This window comes from Phaethon aethereus (genome assembly GCF_964289735.1).
Source record: "Phaethon aethereus genome assembly, chromosome: 3".
Classification (NCBI taxonomy): domain Eukaryota; kingdom Metazoa; phylum Chordata; class Aves; order Phaethontiformes; family Phaethontidae; genus Phaethon; species Phaethon aethereus.
In genome coordinates this window covers 98,343,517-98,357,842 of record NC_138576.1, presented here as the reverse complement: position 1 = coordinate 98,357,842, position 14,326 = coordinate 98,343,517, and the positions used below count along the sequence as shown (strand labels likewise).

The 14,326-nt window shown below is 38.2% G+C and overlaps 1 protein-coding gene across 1 annotated transcript in view; it reads right to left on the bottom strand.

Moving 5' to 3' along the window:
- Nucleotides 1–2,127: 2,127 nt before the first annotated feature.
- BABAM2 (BRISC and BRCA1 A complex member 2) overlaps nucleotides 2,128–14,326 on the bottom strand; it is a gene marked incomplete at its 3' end in the record, with an annotated part of 169,350 nt that continues 157,151 nt past the window's right edge. The window contains exon 11 of the mRNA XM_081997965.1: nucleotides 2,128–2,191. Coding sequence (XP_081854091.1) covers nucleotides 2,128–2,191 — 64 coding nt within the window. The remainder of the gene's footprint in view (nucleotides 2,192–14,326) is intronic.

The window sequence follows — 14,326 nt, the reverse complement described above, 5'->3', positions numbered from 1 at the left end:
GAAAAATTACTGGTGCCACTTGGACAATCAGGTACATAAAGCAAATGCTGTGTTCATAGGGCAATCACTACAACACTGAATCAAACACAAAGGTGTAAAATGTAAGATTCCAGGAATCTACTGATGCAACTTGAGGGTTTGGTTTTTCTGTTTTGAAGATGCTAGAGTTTGTTTCTATCAGATGTTGAACACTATGAGAACAACTGTTTTTCATTAGCCATCCTCCTCCCACCCCATTCACAAGAGCTATCTTGTTCTTGAATACGTATGCGTGGCTTTGACTTTTACCTGAAGAAATGCAGCTGCGAGACCATCCCAGTATACTGAACAATGTCTGTTTTCAGTCATTTAAGGTTGTTCAGTTATGGTTTTGCTATTCACATAAAACCATTACCCTCCACATCTGCTGTAAGTCTTGGTTTGCATGTAAAAGCCTAATGCAACACCTCCACAGAGAGAATTCAGGCTCAAGCCTTCGGAGCCATTTAAAGCCCTCAGATAATGCAGTGTGAGTCACAAAGGGGTGGGTCACAGGACAGAACATGCCCCCTCCTCTGTAGATTTGCAGTAAGGCTTCTGATTTTGTTTGCAGCTTCATTTCCAGCCAAGAACTTCAATATTCAACATAAACTAAAATTGTGCCTATAAACTAGCTAAAAATACCTGTAGTTTCTAGAGGCAAATTATTCGCATAATTCTTAATTATTAAGCTTCACTGACCAAAACCCATCTACATTTCCTAGGTGGACATCCCCCTGGAAAGCACTGTTTTTAATCTAAAATAACAAGTTTTAGAAAGGGTATGAGAATGCTGCTGATCAAGTAATTTGATGAGATTTCATTGCATAAGCAGACAGTGGTGCTATAGTGAATAATTTCAAATTAGAAGTTTTCCAGTGCCACTGTATCATCTACATACTATTCATTTAGTTCCTTATATTTAGCAGAAGTAGGGCACATTTTCCATATGCCATTTATAAGCAACATACACTGTTAATTTTATTCCTTACTGGAAAGTACCCTGGTCTATTTACAAATTAATTTGGGAAGTTACATCGTGACAGTTAGCCCCAAGTGGGGCGCCTGACACAAGCGTGAAAGGAAGGATGAATAGGTGGGATTTTGCATTTGGCATTTCAGAATTAGAGGAGGTAATTTTTCCAGTTATATACACTTAAAGTTATTTCTGAGAAGATATGCTGGACTTAAGCATTAAGCTAAATACTTACAGGCCTCCATTATTTCATCAGTTATTTTCCAAGACATCATTTATTCCTTTGTTGGAAGTTTGCTTCTTAGCAGTATTTATCTTACTTGGAAAAATTACAGGTCTATGACAGACTTTTACTTAGTTATACTGATTTATATAGCTAGTTCCTTGCTCATTGGTACTAAAGAACAACTTTTTTGTTAATGGCAAGGGGAGTTCAGTAGAAAAACACTAAAACTGTACAACTGGAAATAAAAACAAAGCATAAAAGCATAGCATTTCATATAAGCTGAGCTTTCACCCAAAATATTAAAAAAACCCCTCCAACATCCTTCCATATTAGTATCAGACCAACTTGAAAGGCACTGAGAATTGAACTGTGCAACTCATATCCATACCTGTGAGAATAACAACCACAGTGAGACGCAAACCTCCAAGGCAGAATATGGCACCGTACAGTCCATTAGGCATTCCTGGTACATATGGCAGTTTTATATTTTCTTAGGATAAGCTGGAAATGTTAACTAAATATACAAATTACATAGTATTTCCGTGGGAGAAAAAATGCAATTTACACCATCTGAAGGCAAGGAAACAAGGCATAATATACAGGACATTGCTGGCACAAGAAAGTATTACCACATCAAAACACACCCTTTTAAATTTAATCCGGTAGGTATAGAAAGGAATGGTGGTGGCAAAGGGACAGGACAAATATCAAACATTCAGTTTTAAGTGTGCTAGTGAGGTCTTTGTTTCAGAAATCTGACAAAAACTGAAGCTACCAAAACCATTCTAGAGGCAAGAAAACACCTATCAAGACAGTCCAACCCGTTTCCAGGCGTTCTTCTTGTGGGCTGACAGGACGTGCGCAGACTCAAGGGTCTGTCCAGCATCATCTCCGTGCCCGAGGCTGCCTAAAGCTTCCCATTAGCAAACGCTGCCTCCTGGAACTGAGGGACAAACGTTTTGAAATATGCCCTAGTGGGAAAAAAGAAAACACATGATTAGGAAGGAGTAAACCCAGAACATGGCGTGTGCATGTATGTAGCCGGAGTTTTAGCAGAGAAGCATAATGCGACTGTGCTCAGTCCTTATTAGGTCTCATAAATGGGTAGTATTTTTCCCACAGGTTTTTTAGTACGCAGCAGGTCCATACACTTCAGCTTTCTAGGCCCAGCAGTACTTCTTTCTTCAGTGTCCTCTTAATGTGCTCAACGTCAGTCACTTGACGCTGTCAGAAGAGCCTGATGGACCGTCCGTATTTTATCCAATGCAAAGCTCCAGAGACAAACCGTATTATGCACTGGAAAATAAACCTTGAATGGCTCTGAAAGTGAGAAACACTTAGATGAGCCACAAGGGTGGCTATGCCACTGCCTGCAGCATTTTGTAACTGGGACTTTTTGATGCAGTTGATGTTCACCATGTTGCTGGGATAAAAAGGTGGGTTTTTTCCCCTATGTTGAAGAAAGCTTTGCAAATGGTACCAAAGGCCCGAAGACAGAAAAGTCAATGGAGCAGGAAAATCCTGAAGAGAAGTCAGAATATGTGCAGGAGATAAGATCTTAATCTGTCCCCTTACAGAAACCTTGATGCAGTACAGAGTCACTGTCGATGGTAGTAGTTTGCATAAGTCATAGTGAATAAATACTAACACTTTGGATGAACTGTAATTCCTCTTATTAGACTCTGAAAGTCAGAACATTATTCTATAAATTAAGATGTGCTTTGTACAGTTTGGATCTTAGTCTATCTTCTTTACAAAGAATGAGATTATGAGAAGTCACTTTATGAGAAGTGACTCATAAATCCGTAAAATAAGCTGATCCTAAGTATCCAAAATTGAGTTTGAACTCTGCCTTTGAGTTTATTGCACCGAAATACTTAACTGGGTCCTAAACATATTTTTTGAGTCCCAATGATATCCTTTATTTGCAAGTTATATTAGAACCTGCTTCACGATTCTGCCTTTCGTTTCTGCTTACTACTTTCTGCACCAAACTTTCACTTTCTCTCATTTTTTTTTAAAATTTTGTTTTCTGTTCATATCACTGGTCTTTATAAATTTCTGTGCAAGGAGAACCTCCTCCCATTCTCTCTACCAAAAAAAAATTAATAATCTAAAGCGAGAATAGATGCAATTATGTTCATTACGTTACTGATCTCTCTGTCGGTATACCTCCTGAAGCAAACATACGCTGATCATCTTCACAATCATGCTATGTGTTTCATAATTTGGGTAGAAGTTTTGGCAATCACTGAACACCAATCGTACCTCCTCACATCTAAAAACATTGCAAGATCACAAAAGAGAACGCTCCCCTCTCTTTGTGAAGTTGTGCCTGGCAAATTAACTAACAGATAGCTGCAGTCAGCTTTTGTACAGAAGTTGTAAACACACACAAGATGCCGTCCAAAGGTTAAAAGCGCAATAGAAAGCAAAAACATTTTGGTACTGAGGAGCTGAGCCCAAAAATGGAAAAGAAAAGGACAAGCAGCACACACATGTTGTAGCATACACAGATTGTGCTGTGTATTTACAGAATGAACTTTGATTTATTGAATCAAAGTTCAAGAAAGCAGCGTCATAATCATGCCCACGAAAGTGATTGTTCATCCTGGCATATACACATATATAAATCAGCTGAGAAGGTATGTCTGTCATCTGATCTTAACAGTTGAATGTCATTTCTGTATTTGTGTTTTTATAGCATACCTTAGAAATTGTAGCCTCTGCATGTCCTGGTCAGCTCTACGTCATTTTGCTACTTCAAAGAATATCACTTGCACATCGTCAATGCCAGGATCTATCATCCTTTTATTTCTCCTTGCATTATTTGTCCTAACATTTAATCACATTTCCTCTGGTTGCTTATTTTAAGTAGCTTCTTCCTTCCCCTTTGATAGCTTCTCTGCAGACTGTCTTCCATGCACATGCTCTTCTTACTGAATTGATAAATGTTACTTAAAACTTCCACCTTCCTAAATTGTAAAAATTCTTAACCATTAAATGGGACATGAGCAGAAGTATTTCCCTATATTTTATTTATTTTCCGAAACACCTCCTTCATAGCATTTCTGTGCTTTGTATTAAAACCACACTTCCTGCATTATATTTTGATGACTCCCACACCTTCTTCATCTACACCAGCATCCTTTCTTTTCACCGATTCCTGCAGTAGAGCTGCTATCCTTTGCTGCAAAACTACATCTAGTGCCTCCCTACATTCTGATCAGATGTACTATTTCAAAGAGGATGTTATTTCACTGGTATTTCATATTGGAACATCTTGGAGATGTTCCATAAAATACAAAAATTCCATTAGTACTTTGTAATTTGTAAATGACTACATTTTTCTTTCCATACTTTCAAGTACATGCTTAGTTTGCCCTTATCATCTGTGGTCTTGTCCAGACTGAAGCAAATGTAGTACCACATGTTTACCCGGGATATGTTCCTCAATTTCTGCCCCTCTCCCGCACACCCTAGGTATTTGAGATTAAAGAAATTTTGGAAAAAACTTGAATAGTTGTGGTTCATCACAGACAAAAATAAATTATCCCTGACCCCACACCAAAATGAAAAAGACCCTGCAAAGAGATCCGAAAGCACAATATACTTGATAGCACAGTATCAGCTACAGCACATTGAACAGACTGAAGATGAAAGATGGGGAGGTAGGAGAAGGGAGGCTTTGGTATTAAAGACCACTGCATATAGGGAGGGAATGGTAAGTGTTAGTGTATAAAAGTATAACAAGACTTATTTTAAGTATATATGAAGGAGTAGAACAGGTAGGAAAGACATCACTCATTACTAGAGTTTGCTGGAATTATTTTTTTTTAAAATCACATGACTTTTTCAATGGAAAATTACATTTTTATGCAATTGCCTGCATTTCTGTGGAAATGCTACTGAGTTTTCATCAGGAAAAGAAGGAAAAGAATGAGGTACTCCTGTTTGGCTTGATCTGAGAAGAGATGTTCTGGTTTGTAGAACTGAGCCTAAACAATCAGTTTGGTATTAACCTCCTTATCTGTAGTCCAGCGTCTCAGAGGTGATGTATCTGGTCACACAGACAAGGCTCTGGTGCATCACAGGAGTTTTAAGTATAAACATAACAGCAGAAGTAGTCTCTTCAAAGGACCCAGTCCATGAAAAACGATGGGATAGATCATTAAAACTTCTGCTTCCAGGAAGCATTGTGCTACTGCTAGCAGGCGCACTATAGTGTGACAGTAACTACATTTTTTTTCATATTTTCCAAACAAAAAAATTTTTTTTTTCAGAACTTTTTCTTTTCATCTGAAGTTTGGGACAAAACAATATGTTAAAATATTTTAATATCCCGTGAAATGGAATTTCGGACTTTTTTCTCCACTGCAGAGATTACCAGTAAGGAGGAACAGAACAAGCACCAATTACTGGCTGAGTAAGTAAGTTTCATCTACAAACTGGCCCTGAGGTCAAAGTGTACATGTTTCCACACAAATAGGACCATGACATGGACATATTATGTCACAATGGACTACACTAAATAACTTTAAAAGAAATACAAAATTGTCTGAAGGACAATATTCTGCTACAGACTGCATGGTGAGGGCCTCTTCCACATGTAATACTATTCCTTTAGAAAGGTTTTTAATTGATAGAAACACTCATACTCCAGCATCCTGCACATACTGGCACAGAGAAACTGTAAATGTAACCATGAACTTTGGAAAAAGATTCCTTTCACATAAACTTTACTCACATAAAACTATTCACACAAATTTACACCCTCAATAACTTTGATCTGTGCTACACCACAGGAATTCACATAACAATCTCTCAAGTTTTTTTGTTTCAGACATTTTGCTACATGATACTTTCAAGTATCTCATAAGTGTTTTGAAATTATTATTTTCACATCTACTAGATAAGCTTTTCAGCTCTAGAGAACTGTTATTAAAAAAAAAAAAATCAATAATTTGGGTACCTGTTGAATTACACTGAAGATAGAATCATAGAATAGAATCATAGAATCATTAAGGTTGGAAAAGACCTCTAAGATCATCAAGTCCAACCGCTAACCCAACACCACCATGCCCACTAAACCATGTCCTGAAGCGCCACATCCACATGTTTTTTGAATGCTTCCAGTGATGGTGACTCCACCACCGCCCTGGGCAGCCTGTTCCAATGCTTGACCACTCCTTCTGTAAAGAAATTTCTCCTAATATCCAGTCTAAACCTCCCCTGGTGCAACTTGAGGCCATTTCCTCATGTTCTATCGCTAGTTACTTGGGATAAAGCTAAGATGCAGACAACTAACTTGATCTACTGTTTCTCTAGGCTGTGTCATATGGCAGAAATAATTTTTTTGATCAAAGCTTTTTCTCCTTTCTGGGAAACACGGAGTTCCTTTCTCCTGCTTTGCTTTACCATGTTCTTGGTGGGTCTGTGTCACGCTGACCTTACACCAAGCTCAGAACAACAGCATAAAATGCTCATTCAAGTACAGAGAAACTGGTTTGTACAAAGTCCACAGATATTCTTTATCTGAGTGTTGAATACAATGGCTCTGCATCCCTCTCGTAATGGTTTAGATCTTAGCTTAAACAGTGTTTAAAGAGTTGCTTCCTTTTCAGCTTAGAGTGGGTGCCAATCTTCATACGCATACAGGCACATCTCTAACTCTGTTAAGTGTCTTACTGTAGGAATCTATTGTTTTTTGTCTATTTGTTTTTGTTCCCTCAAATGGTCATTTTCCAAGTTCAAGGTAGCAAGTTATAGGGTTTCTATGGAAATCTTTCCTCAGCACTCCAGAAAACAACAGATTTCGCTGTAGTTAACCACTATATACACTTGATACAGTACATTGAATTTCAGGTGCTACGCTCAAGGACATCTGCTGAGAGTAAAGCACTTATCTTTCCTTCACCTTATTATCCAGTGGAAAGAAAGTCTTGCTATTGCAAATGGTAAGTATCTAAAAGAAGGTAGAATTGGGTCACTCATTGTTTACATGTTTTCTAGTGACATAAACCACTGACTGTCGTACAAGGCCTCCAGAAGCCCATACCTGTCTAAATCCTAGTGTGTGGGTTTGCAGTGCTTAAAACATACTTGACTCAGAATTCACATGCTTTTGTGAAATTTCATTCTAATTGTAATTTTTTCCCCAGTATAACTTAGTGCTGAGTTTTTAAAATGTAGTTGGTAGAAAATCTGCACTGACTGTTTGATAATACCTTTTGCCTTCAGATTCCTATGCTGAAAATCTGCAAAGATTTTTAAAATCATGTAACTGCCATCTCCCATCAAACACTTCACATATAATTATGGTGAAAGCATTCTAAAATTGCAATGCACTTGTTTTCTGCTATTGCTTTTGCTTGACTAGTGCTATAGCCAACTACACAATGGTGTTCTAGTTACCACTCACTCATGTAATAAAGTTAGAAGAGTTGTCTAGGTGTTTCTATTGCTCTTAAAATCTTCATGTGGGAAATCGGGAGCAGAACACAGAGATTCAAACTCTGCAAGGAAAAAATACAAAATGCCATACCAGTGAGATTTCTGCTTTTCCTGTCTGGGACAAGAACATTCATCATGGGGTGATGAATCATCTTCCGAAGTCATTCACAAAATAGATTCCCCTTAAACTCCTCGGTTCAAGAGTGTCAAGTTTTTCAGCACGTTGATCTCACATTTATCCATGCTAGCCCTACTGGCACTCATACATTTTATGTGTTTCAGCTCGAGACATGGGATTTTCAAGTTCCTTTTCCATCAAGAGATGATATGAGGAAAAGGAAGGGGATGAAGTAAACCTAATGGTCCACATCAAGTACAAATTTAGCTGTACAGCAGCACGTCTACTACCAGCACAGTGTATTCTGCCCTTGCACATGCTTTACTGGCAAATGAAAGCCCTTGAGACGGAATCTCGATCTTTTCACAAAGACACATGGGCTGTCATTACTTTTTCCTCACTGTATCAAGCGCATGTATTGTGCTCCTCCTCATCAGAAGACAGACTCTGGTTGTTGTACTTGGATTTTTCCTTTTGGAAAAATTTTTTCTTTTTCCTTTTGGCTAAACTTTTTCTTTCTCCTTTTGGCTTTGAGAGCAAACTTTATTCTTAAATACTACCCGTTCTTTCAATATTCTAGTTCATTCTTGTAACATGTTTTAGTATCTACTGTGACTATGGTTTAATTCTGAAAATATTAATTACGGAACAACCTTAGTGTATTCAAAATCATAGTAGCTAGTCTATTTGATAAACACATCCCTTTTCTCCTAGTCTAGGCAAGGCATAGAGGAAAATGTGGGGTTCTTTTCCTCAACCTTTTCAAGCTAATATACCTGACTGGGCCAGGCACTCCTGTAGTTGTGGGGACCTCTGAACAGTTCCATGTAACCCTTCCAAGTCTTCTGGAGTAGGGTCTGTAGCTAGGACACCCTTCTCCTCGGCAGTTCTCTGTTGTCTGAATTGTCCCCGTGAGTTTAACAGTGCGTGTATGTTTGAATATTCGGCAAATACGTATTTACCCCAGGACTGAGGTGAGGACTGAACTGGACCCCTTTCAGCTGTATTATACAGCTGAGAATCCCAGGCATTTTCCCCAACTGCTGTCCATTTCTTTTAGAGGAGCTGCAACTGTAGGATTTGCATCATTTTGCATCACATATTTCTTTCCTTCTGCACCCTAAAAGAACTGCTGCAAGATATCTACAAATTCAAAACCACCGAATCCTGACAGAAAAAAATCCACTCCAGAGATGACTGATCTTCATAAATTAGCTAGAATAGCAACGTTCTCCCTTCTTCCAATTAAATTAGGTGAAAACAGGAACTAAGAAGGGCGTAGGTCAGAGTAAAGGACAGCCTCAGGCTTCTTGAGGTCTTTGACCTACTCCTCCTAGACTAATATTATTATTCTGACACTTTGCAATAAAATCTTGTTATATAAATTATTTCAACAGCATAGTCATATTAGAATTATAAAAGAGCTTCTCTAGGCTTTATCAACGTCACCTGATTATTCACTTTTTGAAGTACAAAGTATTTTTGCACGGAGCATACATACATATGTAGCATGCCTTTGTATTTTTATGTTCCTGTTGCAACTTGTTTTGACACAATGAAAACTTGTTTTGAAAATACTGAACACCTACAACAATCCCTTTTGGGTGCCAGACAAGGGGATTTGTCCTCCCGTGACTACACAGGCACAGCCAGCTGGTTTGCTCATAGAACCCCTAATAATTCATCTCCTGTGTAGAAGATATTTACCATAACTCTCCAGACTCTCTAGGATTTGCTGTTTGTTTATACGAGAACAAAATCAAAGATGCCAACCTTTCTTTTTTTTATGTAACTGTTTTCTTTTTAAATCCCATTTGTCAGGAGCTATCTAATTCAACACGATTACTACTAATTAACAAAAGGAACTTTAATAAATTGTCGCATTAATTCCAATAGTAGGTATTTAGGTCATATTCCATGAGTGCTCATTAGGTCCTTAACAGGTGGTTATACCCTCCCTCCTGCATCTCTACGCCTTGCATTTAGCAACGGCTGAATGCAAAAGTGTGGAAACCTACCAAAAGCCCATTCTTTTAACAGGCCTCATGCCAACATTTGAGGCATAGTTTTTTCCTTGTAAACTCAGACGCGAGACATTTAAGCCTCTTTGCTATTTTTACTATATATAATGCATTAAAAACATATTTCCATTGGGTGAACCGCGTTGTCTATTTATTCATGGGCACTTCCACAGCATTCCTCACCAGGCTAAGGATACACTCATGGCAGAGCAGAGTAACCCAGCCTCCTGCTTTGGGATAACTGTGGGGTAACAGGATTCTACGCTAGACATTTCATGACACCTCTATTAGGAAAAAATGCTTGTTAAGTTTTCATTCTCTACAGATCAAAGATATTACAATGATTGAAGTGACAAACAGTTCTCGGCACTCTTAACTTTTGGTTGCATAGCTGGAATCAGGCTGTAGCAGGCAAGCCTACAACATGGCCGGGCGCCAAGTGGCAAAGGCTCAGGAGCTAAGGAAAATTTAGACCATTATGGCAAGTGCTCGGCATTCGGGGAGGCAGCAGCATTTCTAAACCGCCGTCCAAATCTGAACATCATGAAAACTTACCCAAGCACAGCGGCAGAACGATAAAGGTACCTTCCAGGATTTCTTTATCGCTTCAAAAATACATAACGATACTTGGCACATATTCATGTTTCTAAACTAAGCTTCTTGATGGTATGCTCTTTGTGATGTGGTTTATAATTTCCTTACTAGGCAGCTTTATCTATAGCAAATATTTTGCTTTTATGTGAAACAATGTCTACACAGTTCTCCATTTTATACATCTCCAAAACTGGTGATGCCAAGCAAACATCTGAAGTGTTTATACAACAGCAAGACAATAGTTCTTGAATTACTGCTACTGCTAACTGGCTAGACACACAAATGTACAAAGAAGTCAGTGCACAATGCCATTTTGCTGCTAGCAATTTTTTTTTTCCTGGGTGCCAGACAAATTCATCACATAATTTCTTTTCCTCTGCTAATATTTCTCTATCTTTACCTCCTCTGCTGTGATTTACCTACAAGCAGTTTAGTAAACTTCCTATGCCCAATTCTACCTGCCAGTCTACACAAGGCACTGATTGTGTAGCCAGGCTGATGGACAGGATAGTAAGCAAGCATCAAGAGAGCTGGAGTTCTGCAGTGGGCAGCCATCAAAATGCAAGTTTTTAAGAAATACCTTCGGCTCACTTCACAATATTACACCACAGAAAGATGTTTCCAAAACTACAAACAAAACAAAACGTGTGCTACCAAAACCATAACAGGAAATAGAAGTAGTAAAACTAGTGAAACCAAGTACACATCTGAAAGGTTTTTTTTTTTTCCCCCTGAACATTAAAATTCACTCATGTCCAAAAGCTGTTTTCTGTATTTTACAAACAATGTCCTTTTCCTCCAGAAGTTCTTGTTGGAGTTATTACCACTTCTGATTCAAGTCACACAGAAAGGTAGAGAAATAGTTATATTTAGACATGTTTTTCAGTGGTTTGCTGATTGCAGAAATAACAGGTGGATTTACTCCATATGAAGCAAACAGAAATAAAAACTAAGTTTTCATTTGGTTATACATTTGTGTGTCTGTTCCAAAAAACTGTGATATCAATTGATTTTATCAAGTCAAGAATTTAACACAACTCTGCTGTAAAAATTAAGATGACTTTGCTGCGCAACTTACCATAAAGCAAAATGAATCTTGACAATCTGTTCAAATCACGAAACAACCATAAGTATTAACGACCTGACTAAAGGCAAAATATAAAGGAAGGGAGTTCTAGGGAACTGCTGCGGAGCCAGGACTGTAGATCATTATGTAGGCTGGCAGTTAATGTTTATTTTAAAGCAGCAGCATAGGGTCATCACTTTGCAAAAGATGGTAACTTTGGTTCCAAGAATGTACGTGCTCCCAAGCACATGGACCTTTACTGACAATTACAGATAAAAATTACAGCTACTGGACATAACTTGTGCCTATAGACGAAGACCAGTAACTATGCAAGCAACTTTTTTGAAAAAATAGAGAAAAATCTGGAAATAAAGATTATGGGATTTATATTTGGCAATTTACAAAGGAGTATTGCATAGACACAGTGGCTCTGACTGTCCCAAAGCATACATAACAAAATGAACCTCTCATTTTGAAACAGTTTTATCAATGCCTTCTGCTTGCCAGTTCAAGAGAAACATTTCACTTCCTTCACCTTCTCCACAATGCACATAAATAGACTTGCTTCAGTCAGATGAAGGCTTGTGGTCTTAGATCACAGCAAATTTTGCTTCTGCTTTCTTAACTTCCATTTTCCCCTTGGGGATTATTCAGTGCCAGGGTAGTGGGTGTCTGCAAAAGGGGGCACTGGAATATCTCTGTCACAGCATGGTCACTCCACTTCCATACCAGGGGATCATGAGAATGATATTCCAAGGCCATCATGGAAAAATTCAATCTTCATACAGTCTTTTTAAATACAGTGCTAATTTGCAGGAAATTTCCAGTCCTATGAGCTACAGTGTGACACGCCTGCTCTATTTTTCCTATTTGCTGAAGTGCCATAGCCATATTTTTCCGCTCCAGGTAAAGGTTAACTTCTTAAAGAGATAACTGTTTATTCAAGACACTTCTTATTTCCTCCTATCGAGGCTACATAAGTGTAGGCTGAACTCTATGGTTGGAGAGTAATTATTTAGCAAATTATTTAGTAGATTTGAAGGAGAGAGTCAATGCCAGACAAGATGCAACTAGGAACCTCTTCTAAGTATAAAAGGCAGGGTGAAGAATGTGAAGAAATAAGAAGGGGGGAAAGTAGGGATGATAGAAGTAGGAGAAAGCAGAGAAGACGATAAAAATATATTCAGAAGTGAGACTTGTAAGGAAAGGCAAGGGTAGACATTCAAGAAGTGAGGAGATCACAGAAATAATAATAAAATGTGAATGATCTTTAAGAGATTATTGAATCCCTTAATTGTACTTCAAGAGGCAGAAATGAAGGGTTACACCACAGATGCATCCATAATGAGTCTGACAACCAGCATCTCTGAAAACAAAGTTTGCTTGCAGGTGAAAGTACTGATTTTCATCATGCCATCCACTTTGCTTTGCCAGATCGCTTATCAACAGGGGCCGAAGGCAACATACCAAAACATAAAAGAAACCTCCTTGGATATTCATTAGGACAAACCAGTCAGAAGGAAAGGGATGAGATGCCACACATCTGTGATTATATAAAACATATTAAAGAAATTATTTCTCTTTGCTATTTAAAAGATCTATGTTTGCTATTAGAAGTAAGAGGAAATTCTGAGACCTCTAAATGGGGAAAACTGACAGAAACAAACCTTAACACTTATAGGTAAAAGCAGAGTAATGCAGATAAAAAATGGATCTGAGGAACAAATTAGCTGTGGCCCTCCGAATAAAAACTTGTCAAACAGTACAAAAGCCAGTCAAAAAGAAGAACGCTCAGAAGAAATAAAGTCACAAAAAATAAATGAAACAATTTTTGCATCCAAGTTCACTGTGGAGGTGCTTAAGGAGGCTGTCATACCAGAACCTGGTTTACAAGGGATGTACTGAAAGATCTGACTCACACAGAAATGTCAACCAAAAAAGTAATGAAGAAATCAACAGAACACACACAAGCAAATCAGTAGGCCCAAGATGATATTCACACCTGAGTTCTAGAGAAACTCAAGTGTGAGAAAGTTAAACTCTTAAATAGCTTGTAACCTCCTGCTTAAAACAGCTTGGTACCAGAGAAGTGTGATGTCAATTAAAAAAAGGTCTGGGAGGATCAAGGGAACTGTGGACCAGTAAATCTCATGTCTGTACCTCACAAATTGGTAGAGACTGTTATAAGAAACCACAAATTTATAAAAAGCCCAGAACTAGTGGACTTGAGTAAATATGATATATATTGGGTAGGAGTCAAACTTGTCCTTCACAAATCTCTTCTTTTCTTAAGGTACCAAATACATGTGTGGTCAAGAAAGATTCAAGCGACACACACTGCTCAACTTTCCTACAGGCATTTGGGAAGGTTTTTCAAAGGCTTTTGAAAAACCGAATTACCGCAGCAGAAGTGAAGATCCATGAGTGGATAAATAGCAGGTCAAGATAAGAAAAAATAAGATAGGAATGAATGATGAGTACTATTAGGGTGAAGTCACCTGAGAACAGCACAGAAATGAGTGTTTTGACCTGTGTTGTTCAACATATTCCTACATGATCTGTGAAAGTGAGCAAAAGAACATGGCAAAGTTCGCTAACAATTTACTTGGAAGGAAAAATGAGGCACAATTATGAGGAACTGCAGATGGTTCTTAGAGCACTGTGAGACGGGGAGATAAAATACCAGGTGAAAAGTCATACTGGCAAACATGAGACGGAGATATGTGAGGAAAAGGCTTAATTTTACATACACAAAACACACAGGCTCTGTGTCTTATAAACACAGATAGCAAGCAGATCATGGTGCTAAAATGTCAGTGTAACCTTCAGTTGTACGTAGAAAACCAAATCAGAC